The 15,946-nt window shown below is 50.6% G+C and overlaps 1 protein-coding gene across 1 annotated transcript in view; it reads left to right on the top strand.

Annotated features, from left to right (window-relative positions):
- The first annotated feature begins 2,954 nt into the window (after positions 1-2,954).
- Positions 2,955-15,946, top strand: part of TRUB2 (TruB pseudouridine synthase family member 2) — a 46,629-nt gene continuing 33,637 nt past the window's right edge. Inside the window, exons 1-4 of the mRNA XM_068134885.2 lie at positions 2,955-2,980; positions 4,197-4,272; positions 5,074-5,241; positions 8,198-8,272. Of these exons, the coding sequence (XP_067990986.2) occupies positions 5,154-5,241; positions 8,198-8,272 (163 nt within the window). The 5' untranslated portion in view covers positions 2,955-2,980; positions 4,197-4,272; positions 5,074-5,153. The remainder of the gene's footprint in view (positions 2,981-4,196; positions 4,273-5,073; positions 5,242-8,197; positions 8,273-15,946) is intronic.

Raw genomic sequence — 15,946 nt, 5'->3', positions numbered from 1 at the left:
TCAGGTGGTGCTGGATCCCCGCTCAGGTGTGGTGCTGGATCCCCGCTCAGGTGGTGTTGGATCCCCTCTCATGTGGGCATCGGAGGGAACGAGGCCTGCGATCTTGCAGCCAAGTGTGCGATCACATCCGAATGTGTCAGAGACATAATCGTCAAAAAATGGCGATCCCAGTGGGACACCACCACGAAGGGGAGGTTTTATTTCAGGGTGAACCCAGACGTGACCCACTCCCCTTTTCGGCTACCCCAGTTGTCCCGCAGAGACCAGGTGGCTCTCTCCAGGCTTAGACTTGGGCACTGTCGCCTTAATTCGTACCTTCACGTGACAGGGCAAAGGTTGTCACCCTTCCGGGGCTTGCGACGCCTGTAGGGAACCCGAAGATTTATCCCACGTATTTATGGGATGCCGCCAATATGACGCACCTAGGTTGCTCCTATTTAAAATCGTTAGAGAGGAGGGGGTCCGACCTGCCCGCCATTTTTGGTCATTTAAACCAGAAGCATCCTCGTTTGTGCAAGGCGGTCCTAAACTTGTGAAAGCGTGTGGGAGACCGATATAGTCCTATGGATGTCCCATCGGCCTCCTTTTCAATATACTCTTTTTTCGCAACACACGTGATGTTCAGGCGCGTGGCGTGTATAGATCCTCACGGCTCGGAGAACGCCACAAAACATAAAAGAAGAAGAAGAATACCCAGAATAATATAAATTAACGGCTGAGGTCGATATCTACTTCACAATAACATGTGAATTGTTTCGTTCCTCTCAAGTTGGACGTGGATGGATGAAAGGTTTTAATTCGGAAATAGTTTGTCGAGTGTTGTAACCAAAGCGGAGTCGAGGTATTTTATCTTCACCCACGATGGCTCGACGTGCTTGGTACGCGTTGAACGGGGTATTCTCCGTTTACAAACCCCAAGCTGTCAGCTGGACGAGGCTGCGACGTCAACTCGAACACCGTCTGTTGCAAGGTAGACCTCAAGTGCGGGGTATGGAGAAACTAGGTAGGCCTCGAGTGCGGACGTATGGAGAAACTAGGTCGGCCTCGAGTGCGGGGTATGGAGAAACTAGGTAGGCCTCGAGTGCGGAGGTATGGAGAAACTAGGTCGCCCTCGAGTGCGGAGGTATGGAGAAACTAGGTAGGCCTCGAGTGCGGCGGTATGGAGAAACTAGGTAGGCCTCGAGTGCGGCGGTATGGAGAAACTAGGTAGTCCTCGAGTGCGGAGGTATGGAGAAACTAGATAGTCCTCGAGTGTGGAGGTATGGAGAAACTAGATAGTCCTTGAGTGCGGGGGTATGGAGAAACTAGGTCGCCCTCGAGTGCGGAGGTATGGAGAAACTAGATAGTCCTCGAGTGTGGAGGTATGGAGAAACTAGATAGTCCTTGAGTGTGGAGGTATGGAGAAACTAGGTCGGCCTCGAGTGAGGAGGTATGGAGAAACTAGGTCGGCCTCGAGTGCGGAGGTATGGAGAAACTAGATAGTCCTCGAGTGTGGAGGTATGGAGAAACTAGATAGTCCTTGAGTGTGGAGGTATGGAGAAACTAGATAGTCCTTGAGTGCGGGGGTATGGAGAAACTAGATAGTCCTCGAGTGTGGAGGTATGGAGAAACTAGATAGTCCTCGAGTGTGGAGGTATGGAGAAACTAGATAGTCCTTGAGTGCGGGGGTATGGAGAAACTAGGTCGCCCTCGAGTGTGGAGGTATGGAGAAACTAGATAGTCCTCGAGTGTGGAGGTATGGAGAAACTAGATAGTCCTTGAGTGCGGGGGTATGGAGAAACTAGGTCGCCCTCGAGTGCGGAGGTATGGAGAAACTAGATAGTCCTCGAGTGTGGAGGTATGGAGAAACTAGATAGTCCTTGAGTGCGGCGGTATGGAGAAACTAGGTCGCCCTCGAGTGCGGAGGTATGGAGAAACTAGGTAGTCCTCGAGTGTGGAGGTATGGAGAAACTAGATAGTCCTTGAGTGCGGCCGTATGGAGAAACTAGGTCGGCCTCGAGTGTGGAGGTATGGAGAAACTAGATAGTCCTTCAGTGCGGGGGTATGGAGAAACTAGGTAGTCCTTGAGTGCGGGGGTATGGAGAAACTAGATAGTCCTCGAGTGTGGAGGTATGGAGAAACTAGATAGTCCTTGAGTGCGGCCGTATGGAGAAACGAGTGCGGCCGTATGGAGAAACTAGGTCGGCCTCGAGTGTGGAGGTATGGAGAAACTAGATAGTCCTTCAGTGCGGGGGTATGGAGAAACTAGGTAGTCCTTGAGTGCGGGGGTATGGAGAAACTAGATAGTCCTCGAGTGTGGAGGTATGGAGAAACTAGATAGTCCTTCAGTGTGGAGGTATGGAGAAACTAGATAGTCCTCGAGTGTGGAGGTATGGAGAAACTAGATAGTCCTTGAGTGCGGCGGTATGGAGAAACTAGGTCGCCCTCGAGTGCGGAGGTATGGAGAAACTAGGTAGTCCTCGAGTGTGGAGGTATGGAGAAACTAGATAGTCCTTGAGTGCGGGGGTATGGAGAAACTAGGTAGGCCTCGAGTGCAGAGGTATGGAGAAACTAGGTAAGCCTCGAGGTCGGGGGTATGGAGAAACGAGGTAGGCCTCGAGTGTGGAGGTATGGAGAAACTACGTAGGCCTCGAGTGTGGACTGTGGAGGTATGGAGAAACTCGGTAGTCCTCGAGTGTGCAGGTATGGAGAAACTAGGTAGGCCTCGAGTGTGGAGGTATGGAGCAACACTGCAACACAACCCTATTCACAAACAACGACACATGTTCAATTATTAAAGGTACATGTGATGACTATGTACAAACAGATCCATCAGATACGCGAGGTTTGTCACGTTATTAAAGGTACATGTATGTACTCTCCTGCCCCCAACCCCCTTCGTGATCAGTGCCTAAGGTATGAGTGAAGAGGGCAATTTAACATCTCCAATAGGCAGGTTCCATGAAGGGAGGAAAGAGAAAAGAACACCAAAAGAGTCGAGGTGTGTGGAGGTTCTGTTGATGGAGGTTTCACTTTTAGTGTAGCAGCATAGCAAACCTGTTGTGCATTTTGTGATACAAGCACCAAATTTGGCACAAATGTACATTAATATGTTGCGAACATTTTCAGATATTGGGCCACTTGAAATTCCGTAATTTTTTTTTTCAAATTTTTTCAAATTTCGTAATTTCAAATTTTTCGGGTGACACCGTCACAATGTCGGTCTTCGAGGCTGGCCGATATAGTGGGGCGGCTTAGCCCAAATATTCAAAAGAATTGTGCATTTTGTGATACAAGCACCAAATTTGGCACAAATGTACATTAATATGTTGCGAACATTGTGTGGTCAGCAATGAAGACGAGAGTCTGAATTACATGTATGCAAAAGACCTTGTGAACCAGTGAAGCAAATACACGGGTAAGCATGAATTAAATCTAGGGCATGATATAATTTCCATGATGTTTACCTCTACACTCAATGGTGGAAGGAGGTAATGTTTTGATCCCAGCTTGTCTGTATGTCTGTTTGTCTGTTAGTCCACAAAATTCCAGACAAAGCTTGTAGTAGTGGTAGTTGTAGTGGTAGTGGTGATAACAGAAATTGTTATATAGAACTGAACTTATATTATTATTATATGCAGAAAATAACTTCATTTCTATATGCCCTGCAGTGGACAGGTTAATTGGTTTATGCACTGAAGGGGTCACCCTGGTGTGCACTGCTGTGTTCTGCCTCACTGAGTTGTTCAGGTATGATGTACTCAGCACAAGCTTCCGGTCGGCCCGGAGGTGGGGGTGCGGGGCCCGTCACGGAACGTCAAAACAAACGGCCTGCCGGGGCCGCCCAAAAGTCGGGCGTGAGGGGCGCGTCCACTAATGGAACGCCTCTCGCTTCCCGGATCGAGGGCCACGTGGTCAGGAGAACCTCGTCCCTTCCGGTCACACTTTGCCTATCGACCGGCCTCGAAGACCGAAATTGTGACGGTGTCACCCGAAAAATTTGAAATTACGAAATTTGAAAAAATTTGAAAAAAAAAATTACGGAATTTCAAGTGGCCCAATATCTGAAAATGTTCGCAACATATTAATGTACATTTGTGCCAAATTTGGTGCTTGTTTCACAAAATGCACAATTCTTTTGAATATTTGGGCTAAGCCGCCCCACTATTTAGGAGGTTGAGGATGCTTTGTGTATATTATTATGTTTCTCTGTATAGGTTGGTGAGCACTACTGGGCCTTGCGCTTCCTCTCCCGGTGTCCCTCTCTCTCGCCGTTTCTGGTCGAACCTGCCGGTGAGGGCATCACCCTCTCATGCCAACCTTGGGGAGGGATCTTCGCCGCAGTGGCAGGGGCAGGTGCATCGCCCGCTCATGCCAACCTTGGGGAGGGATCTTCGCCGCAGTGGTAGGGGCAGGTGAATCGCCCGCTCATGCCAACCTTGGGGAGGGATCTTCGCCGCGGTGGTAGGGGCAGGTGCATCGCCCGCTCATGCCAACCTTGGGAAGGGATCTTCGCCGCAGTGGTAGGGGCAGGTGCACCGCCCGCCTGTCCTCTGCTATGCGCCCGGCGGAGGCGGACGGAGCCACAGCGTACTTGTTGGTACCCAAACGATTGTGAGCTACGCCCGGGCATGGCGAAGCCTGCAGAAACCATGGTGGAGGCCCGCAGTGTTTCTGACGTGCAAATCGATGGTACGACCCGGGCGGAGGGGCAAGAGACCAATGGAACCATCTAGTAGCTGGTTCCCTCCGAAGTTTCCCTCAGGATAGCCGGAGCTCTCGCTGGATGTGCAGTTTTATCCGGTAAAGCGACTGATGAGAGGCTTTGGGCCCGAAACGACTTCATCTTATTCTCAGTTTGAATGGATAAGACGCCATGTGTACATGTGTAGTATAGTATATTTTTACCTTCTAAAGTCTAAACTATTCATTTAGACATTCCATTGATACATTTATCAATGAACTCTCTTCTCAATAGGTTTACCTTTCATACACGACTCCGGTGGACCCAACGGGTTTTCTTGCACTTGCTCAAACATAATTGTATGCTGTGTATCAATGGATACTGTCTCATTACTCTTTGTTTTTCTCTAGATCTGAACGATCTCTCTCAGTCCACACCACGACTTCTGTGTGCCGCTGGGCAGGTAGATTTGGGGAAGGTGGATGCTAACATGGCCGCACATTCAAACCGAGGGCCAGACACGTGCAGCTTGCGGCTTACGCACTCATCTGTGCCCTCGTTCATCAACCACCCTCGAGGTTTGTAGGGGATACACATACACACCCACACGTATGGCATTTTTGTTTGTAATAATTCCCTCCGCCACCAAAGGTGCATGGAGGTTATGTTTTCACCCCTGTCTGTCTGTTTGTGAACAAGATATCTCAACAGGTTGTGGACGGATTCGGACGAAATTTGGCAGAGGTAGCGAATGTGGCAAGGACGAAATGATTAGATTTTGGTGAAGATCCAGATCGGATAAGGCGACTGCAATTTTTAAAGTGATTCTTCTTCATTGGGAGACAGGGCCAAAAACGATACATAGCAGGATATCTCAAAAAGTTGTGAACGGATTTGGATAAAACTTGGTGGAGAGGTTGGGTGTGTGTAAAGGACTAATCGTTTCAATTTTTGTGAAGATCTGAATATGGATTCGGCTATAAAAGTTATTTAACTTTGAAGTCATTCTTCACCATTGAGAGATCGGGTGAAAAGCGATTATACTGCAGAACATGATATTTTAATAAGTTATGGACGCGTTATGACTAAACTTAGTGGACGAGTTTGTTTAGTGACAAGAACAAGCCGATTAGATTGTGGTTCATGTCCGAATCCAGATCCGGCCTATCTGTGGATAGAAAACATAAACTGTTCAGCCTGGTGGAGGTTTGCGCTCTACCGAGTGCCGTTCCAGCAATTTCGTGTTGCGGCTAAGATGGTGCTGTTGTTATGCTGCCGGGGTGCGGTGGGGTGAGCTGTAGAATGACAGCTATGTTAAGGTGTCACATGATCTGCCCTCCCCATCTGGAATGGCAAGGAAAGGTCGGGATCCTATTTTTGTGTGCCGCTGGGGGTTGGGTTTGGGGGACAAACCAATAATGAGGTTGCACAAGAAGGCAACACGGCATGGTTTGCTGTCCCCATCGCCCCATCGCCCCCCCCCCCCCCCCCCCCCCCCTCTGCTCCCAACAGCTGGTGTGGCTAAGGACAGTGGGCCAGTTGCATAAAATTCCTTTAACCTGATAGAAACATTTCCTTCAGGTACACTGATTCTTTAGCTAAGGATTTTCTTAAAGTTGAGGAAATCCTCAGGAGCTGTTGCTATGCCAGGCAATCAATCGGATTGGAGATAGGAAGAGATGTCCAAAAGCAAGAACACGTGGTGAGCATGTGATTTAAAATGACACTTGTTATACAGTCACGTGGAAAAGTAAGTACACCCCATGTAAAGTTTTGACTTTTTCAACATATTTCGGCATACAGCTATTTGATCTTCATTTCAACAATATCGATAGATAAAGGTGATGTAATATAACAAATATCGTGAAACATTTACATTTGGTAGTTAATTGTATAATTTAAATAAACATAAACGCAAATTTCGCATGTGGAAAAAGTAAGTACTTACGCGCCATACGCCTTGCGCGCCGTACGCCTTGCGCGCTGTGCACCTTATGCATGAGGATTTTATGCCTCTGGCGACTTCGTTGCATCTTGTGTTTTCAGGTTGTCTATCCGGCTGTCCGTCTTTCCGTCTGTCGGACTCTGTGTCCTTTTTGTGTGTCTGTCTGTCTGTCCGACCGATTATAGGTTTTCGTTACCGCAATAACTTGAGAATGGCTGAAGGGATCTTTGTCAAACTTGGTGCATGTATGTATAATGAGGTAAAGATTAACTGATTCGATTTTGGGGTCACGAGGTCAAATGCCAAATGTCATGTTAGGTAAAAAATAATCCTGTTACCGCGATAACTTTTGAACGAATCGGTGATGGGATTCTGGCCAAAGTTGGTACAAGTATGTATTATGATGCACAGATGAACTGATTTGATTTTGGAGTCATGAGGTCAAAAGTCAAAGTCTGTAATAGGTTTATAACTTGAGAACAGCTTAAGGGATTTAAATCTTAGTACAGGTATGTATAATGATGTAAACATCAATTTCTTACATTTTTGGGTCAATAGGTCAAAGGTCAGAGGTCATTAAGTAAAAATTGTGTTGCCACACCAATGTGCTGATGAACTCATTTGAAAGGACTGACGGATTACAACCAGAAGGCTTGCAACTGAGCTCTCAGTATCCAAAGGAAGTCTGAACAACAATAACATTATGCTTTAGGGTATTCAAAACTGTGTGCACGTTGGGTTCCACGAAGCCTACCTGACGATCGCAAAACTTTTTGGAAAGAGGGGTGTTCAGATTTGCTCTCCCGTTACGAGGCTGATGTTGAAAGCTTTTTGTCACGGATCGTCACTGGGGATGAAACATGGATCCATCACTTTGATCCGGCGACCAAAAGACAGTCAATGGAATGGCATTATCCAACTTCTCCTCGGAAGAATAAGTTTAAGGTTACCCTTTCAGCAGGGAAAGTCATGGCCACTGTTTTTTGGGATGCAGAATGGGTGATTTTGGGAGACATTATGCCACGTGGTCAAACCATTAACTCAGATGTGTACATTCAAACTCTTAAAAAATTGCAGAAGCGTTTTAGGAGAGTTCAACCTCACAAAAATTTTGCTGAAATTCTCCTTCAACACGACAATGCACGACCACACACAAGTCTGCAAACACAAGAAGCAATCACAAAACTCGGATGGACTGTTCTTCCCCACCCACCCTACAGCCCAGATCTTGCTCCCTCAGATTTCTACCTCTTTGGAACCCTCAAAGATGCCATCCGTGGGAAAAGGTTTGGGAGTGATAACGAGGTTATTGAAGAAGTGAAAAAGTGGCTGTGAGTGCAGGATTCAGACTGGTACAATGAGGGGATACATGCTCTTGTTTCTCGCTGGTGCAAGGCTGTTGAAGTTGATGGAGATTATGTAGAAAAATGAGGAGTGTAATAAATACATGTAGTTATCCTATGAGTTTGTTCAAATAATTATATGATAAATTACTAGCAATAAAAAAATTGTGTTGCAAAACCTTTTGGGAAACCCTCGTATTTGTTTCCTATCATTCTCATTTACTCCGTCTGTTTCTCTTTCCATAGTCCATGGCCCATTATATCGACACATTAAAATTGGAGTTGGACATCGCCTCGACACAATGTCTTCTGGAGTTCTTGGTAAGTATGATTCAATTTGTATGTTTTAACAAACTAGAATAAAGTTGCTGACTGGACGAAAGGTGGAAGATTTAAATTCTTTTTTTTTACGATTTTTTTGTGCATGCAAAGGCCTGACGTAACCTAACGTAGAGTAGAGCAGCTAACCCTGACGTAACCTAACGTAGAGTAGAGCAGCTAACCCTGACGTAACCTAACGTAGAGTAGAGCAGCTAACCCTGACGTAACCTAACATAGAGTAGAGCAGCTAACCCTGACGTAACCTAACGTAGAGTAGAGCAGCTAACCCTGACGCAACCTAACCAAACGCAGAGTAGAGCAGCTAACCCTGACGCAACCTAACATAGAGTAGAGCAGCTAACCCTGACGCAACCTAACATAGAGTAGAGCAGCTAACCCTGACGTAACCTAACAGAGTAGAGCAGCTAGCCCTTTACGCCGCCTCCCCCCAAGCCCTCTCCCTCCCACACATTCCCGATGTCCCTTCTCTCAAATGTTGTTTTTATGTGCTTCCCCTTCTCTCCCCATCTTGTCTACCGCTCCCCTTTTTATATACTTTGTTTGTTTGTCTGTTTGATTTGTTTGTGTGATAAATGTTAGCTCTTTCACGAGCCTCGATTATGTATACAAAAAACAAAAAAAACCAAAAAAAAAACCCGAACAACTTGTCATTCAACCAACTCATCCACCAAGCTTTGTCATAATCCATCGACAACTTTTGGAGATACCGTTTTTGGCCTAATTTTCTCAATGGTGAACAATCACTTATAAATTATGAAATTCTCGTATTTGGATTTGGATCTTGACCCAAATCATATAAATCCGTCATTGTCGCACACAGAACCTGTCCACCAGGCTTTGGCCGAATCCATCCACAATGGTGAAAAATCAATTTTAAAATCCTAGTATTTGGTTCTTCACCAAAATCTAATAATTTCGTTCTTGTCAAACATCCTGGTGTTGGCTTAGCGGTTAGGGTGCCGGCTTGGGATCCTCGGATCCTGGGTTCAAATCCCGGTCGATGGCTGAATTAACACCAGGGGGGTTGACTCAGCCTGTCATCCTTCCGAGGTCGGCAAAGCGAGTACCAGCTTGCTGGGATGAATGATCCCGGTATGTACCCCTGTTTAGAATAGGTACACCGTATCCCTGCACATCGTAAGAGCGTGACCAAGGGTTGGCGTCAGGAAGGGCATCCGGCCATAAAAACATTGCCTCAAACAGGGAACCATGATTGTCATGGGGCCCGCAAGGCTAATCCCCGCTCTATCGGGGAAAATGGCCTTAAAACGATCATTCATTCATTCATATTTGTCAAACACCCAACATGTCCACCAAATCCCATCCACAACGTTTTGAGATATCCTGCACATATACAAAGAAACAGACAGGGTGAAAATATAACCTCTGTGCATCACAGATGATGACGTATTAGCAGTGGAAAAAGAGTTGGGGGGGGGGGGGGGTGAGGTGTTCACCAACAGTCAGGTAGAGGGGTAAAATTGAGACAAAATAGTGACATTTGGGGGGGAAAAAAAGACTTGAGGAAGAATGAGAACAAGGAGACGAGGGAGGAGGACATTATGGTGAACCAGGTGAATACAGATAAAATCTCTCAATCACTGAAGTGGAAGGGAAAACTGGGCCAGAAGCAGAAATGGAGCAGACAAACAAAAAATAGGGGCAATACCTATGGGGGCTCATCTGGTAGAATAAAGTAGTCTACTGCACTGACAAGATATTTCAAACAGTGTCACTGTATTTTAAACCAATTTCAATGGTTGCTGGGAGACAGGGCAGCATGTAGAATCATACTCATGTAATCATCAGACCTTAACAAACAAACAAAAAAATACCTATTTTGGGGGGAGCTAAAAACGAAGGGGAGTGTGAGAGAACCAGGTGGGAACCCAGAAAGAGGTTGGCTTGTGGAGGGTTAATGAGTTTATGAAAGATCGGGGGTATGCATGGGAGATGGCCTGAGATCGTTTGTGATTATTGGTCTATTTTGTATTGATTGTCCTTCATTTGGGGCTGGCAGGATAGTTCAGATGTCTACACACTCATCTCTGAGCTGTCCAGTCTGCGTTTGTATCCTGACCCAACTATAAACTGCCATCCAGTGTTTCGCATGCAGGCTGATTCATCGATATGTGTGCCGTCCCTCGGATGGATGTTAATCTGGGTGTCTCATCTGACATCATTAGTTGGTGGAAGTCAGAGATCCCACGGTTCTTCGTGAAGAGTAGGTGAGATATCTCGGGCGCACCATGGCCAAATTCTAACCTCCTGCTCCAACCTGCAGAGGATATTGCTTCAGCTGTGCTCCCCCCCCCCCCCCCCCCAGCAACTGATGCAACCCACTGTCAAGTGCTGCACATGAAAGAAGAACTTTTCTATTTGGCATGGGCAAACAAAATTTGCCAATCATTTGAGTCGTAGTTTTGGTTTTGACATTTAATATTTGTTATTCAGACATCTGATTATTTTGCTCAACTCGACGGACTTTGGTAATTGTGAAATAACGTTGGAATTGTAAAACCTCTTGGTCTCCAGCAATCTTGGGGGAAAAAACAACTTTCACTTTACAAAATTTACACTTTCCATCGTTGAGTCACCACCATGGTGGATGGTGGGGATGTGGATATACTGCCAGAGGACCAGGAGAGCTTGCAGGGATTGGACATCTCCTTTCTCCTCGTTCTACCTCCTCACCAGCCATCACCACTGCTAAAGCAAAGTTCGATGTCTCGGGTTCATCCACGAATGAACAAGTACGTCTGGCTAAGGAATAGTAGTACTTGCCTCAAGTACGTCTTGCCTCAATGCTCTGTGAGGCACTTCAGTTTCACCTCGCTGCTCATGTAGAAGCATTTCTTTGTCCATGAATGAGCATTATTCAAAAAATAAATGTGCTTTCGCATAATGAGCATTATGCAAAAAATTACCTCCATGCTCACTCTTCCAGAGTTTCAACATGGCGTATTCAAATGCCAGTTTCAGATCGTCATTGCAACTATCTGCTCAACCTTCGCCTGCACAACCCCGATGTACCAGTTGTGAACGAGCATATCCAATATGTATGTGACGCTGATACACACTACTGATAGGTCAGACTGTGGTGCCAGAAACAAATTCCAGAGCAAACTGAGTAAAATCCCAGTTTTTTTCATCCTTGCCTCAATGCTCTGTCTCACTCCCTCGTATCACCCAGCTCCTACTGCCTTGACTCAATGCTCTGGCTCACTCCCTCGTATCGCCCATCCCTCCCTGCCTTGCCTCAATCCTCTGTCTCACTCCCTCGTATCGCCCAGCCCTCCCTGCCTTGCCTCAATCCTCTGGCTCACTCCCTCGTATCGCCCAGCCCTCCCTGCCTTGCCTCAATCCTCTGGCTCACTCCCTCGTATCGCCCATCCCTCCCTGCCTTGCCTCAATCCTCTGTCTCACTCCCTCGTATCGCCCAGCCCTTCCTGCCTTGCCTCAATCCTCTGGCTCACTCCCTCGTATCGCCCAGCCCTCCCTGCCTTGCCTCAATCCTCTGTCTCACTCCCTCGTATCGCCCAGCCCTTCCTGCCTTGCCTCAATCCTCTGTCTCACTCCCTCGTATCGCCCAGCCCTTCCTGCCTTGCCTCAATCCTCTGCCTCACTCCCTTGTATCGCCCAGCCCTCCCTGCCTTGCCTCAATCCTCTGTCTCACTCCCTCGTATCGCCCAGCCCTTCCTGCCTTGCCTCAATCCTCTGCCTCACTCCCTTGTATCGCCCATCCCTCCCTGCCTTGCCTCAATGCTCTGTCTCACTCCCTCGTATCGCCCAGCCCTCCCTGCCTTGCCTCAATCCTCTGGCTCACTCCCTCGTATCGCCCATCCCTCCCTGCCTTGCCTCAATCCTCTGTCTCACTCCCTCGTATCGCCCAGCCCTTCCTGCCTTGCCTCAATCCTCTGGCTCACTCCCTCGTATCGCCCAGCCCTCCCTGCCTTGCCTCAATCCTCTGTCTCACTCCCTCGTATCGCCCAGCCCTTCCTGCCTTGCCTCAATCCTCTGTCTCACTCCCTCGTATCGCCCAGCCCTTCCTGCCTTGCCTCAATCCTCTGCCTCACTCCCTCGTATCGCCCAGCCCTCCCTGCCTTGCCTCAATCCTCTGCCTCACTCCCTCGTATCGCCCAGCCCTCCCTGCCTTGCCTCAATCCTCTGCCTCACTCCCTCGTATCGCCCAGCCCTTCCTGCCTTGCCTCAATCCTCTGCCTCACTCCCTCGTATCGCCCAGCCCTTCCTGCCTTGCCTCAATCCTCTGCCTCACTCCCTCGTATCGCCCATCCCTCCCTGCCTTGCCTCAATCCTCTGTCTCACTCCCTCGTATCGCCCAGCCCTTCCTGCCTTGCCTCAATCCTCTGGCTCACTCCCTCGTATCGCCCAGCCCCTCCTGCCTTGCCTCAATCCTCTGGCTCACTCCCTCGTATCGCCCATCCCTCCCTGCCTTGCCTCAATCCTCTGTCTCACTCCCTCGTATCGCCCAGCCCTCCCTGCCTTGCCTCAATCCTCTGGCTCACTCCCTCGTATCGCCCAGCCCCTCCTGCCTTGCCTCAATCCTCTGGCTCACTCCCTCGTATCGCCCAGCCCTCCCTGCCTTGCCTCAATCCTCTGTCTCACTCCCTCGTATCGCCCAGCCCTTCCTGCCTTGCCTCAATCCTCTGTCTCACTCCCTTGTATCGCCCATCCCTCCCTGCCTTGCCTCAATGCTCTGTCTCACTCCCTCGTATCGCCCAGCCCTCCCTGCCTTGCCTCAATCCTCTGTCTCACTCCCTCGTATCGCCCAGCCCTTCCTGCCTTGCCTCAATCCTCTGCCTCACTCCCTTGTATCGCCCAGCCCTCCCTGCCTTGCCTCAATCCTCTGTCTCACTCCCTCGTATCGCCCAGCCCTTCCTGCCTTGCCTCAATCCTCTGCCTCACTCCCTCGTATCGCCCAGCCCTCCCTGCCTTGCCTCAATCCTCTGCCTCACTCCCTCGTATCGCCCAGCCCTCCCTGCCTTGCCTCAATCCTCTGCCTCACTCCCTCGTATCGCCCAGCCCTTCCTGCCTTGCCTCAATCCTCTGCCTCACTCCCTCGTATCGCCCAGCCCTCCCTGCCTTGCCTCAATCCTCTGCCTCACTCCCTCGTATCGCCCAGCCCTCCCTGCCTTGCCTCAATCCTCTGCCTCACTCCCTCGTATCGCCCAGCCCTTCCTGCCTTGCCTCAATCCTCTGCCTCACTCCCTCGTATCGCCCAGCCCTTCCTGCCTTGCCTCAATCCTCTGCCTCACTCCCTCGTATCGCCCATCCCTCCCTGCCTTGCCTCAATCCTCTGTCTCACTCCCTCGTATCGCCCAGCCCTTCCTGCCTTGCCTCAATCCTCTGGCTCACTCCCTCGTATCGCCCAGCCCCTCCTGCCTTGCCTCAATCCTCTGGCTCACTCCCTCGTATCGCCCATCCCTCCCTGCCTTGCCTCAATCCTCTGTCTCACTCCCTCGTATCGCCCAGCCCTCCCTGCCTTGCCTCAATCCTCTGGCTCACTCCCTCGTATCGCCCAGCCCCTCCTGCCTTGCCTCAATCCTCTGGCTCACTCCCTCGTATCGCCCAGCCCTCCCTGCCTTGCCTCAATCCTCTGTCTCACTCCCTCGTATCGCCCAGCCCTTCCTGCCTTGCCTCAATCCTCTGTCTCACTCCCTTGTATCGCCCATCCCTCCCTGCCTTGCCTCAATGCTCTGTCTCACTCCCTCGTATCGCCCAGCCCTCCCTGCCTTGCCTCAATCCTCTGTCTCACTCCCTCGTATCGCCCAGCCCTTCCTGCCTTGCCTCAATCCTCTGCCTCACTCCCTTGTATCGCCCAGCCCTCCCTGCCTTGCCTCAATCCTCTGTCTCACTCCCTCGTATCGCCCAGCCCTTCCTGCCTTGCCTCAATCCTCTGTCTCACTCCCTCGTATCGCCCAGCCCTCCCTGCCTTGCCTCAATCCTCTGCCTCACTCCCTTGTATCGCCCAGCCCTTCCTGCCTTGCCTCAATCCTCTGTCTCACTCCCTCGTATCGCCCAGCCCTTCCTGCCTTGCCTCAATCCTCTGCCTCACTCCCTCGTATCGCCCAGCCCTTCCTGCCTTGCCTCAATCCTCTGCCTCACTCCCTCGTATCGCCCAGCCCTTCCTGCCTTGCCTCAATCCTCTGTCTCACTCCCTTGTATCGCCCAGCCCTTCCTGCCTTGCCTCAATCCTCTAGCTCACTCCCTCGTATCGCCCAGCCCTTCCTGCCTTGCCTCAATCCTCTGCCTCACTCCCTTGTATCGCCCAGCCCTCCCTGCCTTGCCTCAATCCTCTGGCTCACTCCCTCGTATCGCCCAGCCCTTCCTGCCTTGCCTCAATCCTCTGTCTCACTCCCTCGTATCGCCCAGCCCTTCCTGCCTTGCCTCAATCCTCTGCCTCACTCCCTCGTATCGCCCAGCCCTTCCTGCCTTGCCTCAATCCTCTGTCTCACTCCCTCGTATCGCCCAGCCCTTCCTGCCTTGCCTCAATCCTCTGGCTCACTCCCTCGTATCGCCCAGCCCTTCCTGCCTTGCCTCAATCCTCTGCCTCACTCCCTCGTATCGCCCAGCCCTTCCTGCCTTGCCTCAATCCTCTGTCTCACTCCCTCGTATCGCCCAGCCCTTCCTGCCTTGCCTCAATCCTCTAGCTCACTCCCTCGTATCGCCCAGCCCTTCCTGCCTTGCCTCAATCCTCTGCCTCACTCCCTTGTATCGCCCAGCCCTCCCTGCCTTGCCTCAATCCTCTGGCTCACTCCCTCGTATCGCCCAGCCCTTCCTGCCTTGCCTCAATCCTCTGTCTCACTCCCTCGTATCGCCCAGCCCTTCCTGCCTTGCCTCAATCCTCTGCCTCACTCCCTTGTATCGCCCAGCCCTTCCTGCCTTGCCTCAATCCTCTGCCTCACTCCCTCGTATCGCCCAGCCCTTCCTGCCTTGCCTCAATCCTCTGCCTCACTCCCTCGTATCGCCCAGCCCTTCCTGCCTTGCCTCAATCCTCTGCCTCACTCCCTCGTATCGCCCAGCCCTTCCTGCCTTGCCTCAATCCTCTGCCTCACTCCCTCGTATCGCCCAGCCCTTCCTGCCTTGCCTCAATCCTCTGTCTCACTCCCTCGTATCGCCCAGCCCTTCCTGCCTTGCCTCAATCCTCTGCCTCACTCCCTCGTATCGCCCAGCCCTTCCTGCCTTGCCTCAATCCTCTGTCTCACTCCCTCGTATCGCCCAGCCCTTCCTGCCTTGCCTCAATCCTCTAGCTCACTCCCTCGTATCGCCCAGCCCTTCCTGCCTTGCCTCAATCCTCTGGCTCACTCCCTCGTATCGCCCAGCCCTTCCTGCCTTGCCTCAATCCTCTGCCTCACTCCCTCGTATCGCCCAGCCCTTCCTGCCTTGCCTCAATCCTCTGTCTCACTCCCTCGTATCGCCCAGCCCTTCCTGCCTTGCCTCAATCCTCTGCCTCACTCCCTCGTATCGCCCAGCCCTTCCTGCCTTGCCTCAATCCTCTGTCTCACTCCCTCGTATCGCCCAGCCCTTCCTGCCTTGCCTCAATCCTCTAGCTCACTCCCTCGTATCGCCCAGCCCTTCCTGCCTTGCCTCAATCCTCTGTCTCACTCCCTCGTATCGCCCAGCCCTTCCTGC

The sequence above is a fragment of the Myxine glutinosa genome, chromosome 13 (genome assembly GCF_964187855.1).
Source record: "Myxine glutinosa chromosome 13, kmMyxGlut1.1, whole genome shotgun sequence".
NCBI classification, from domain to species: Eukaryota; Metazoa; Chordata; class Myxini; order Myxiniformes; family Myxinidae; genus Myxine; species Myxine glutinosa.
The sequence above is the reverse complement of the archived record's forward strand: the minus strand, read 5'-3'. Positions and strand labels throughout refer to the sequence as shown.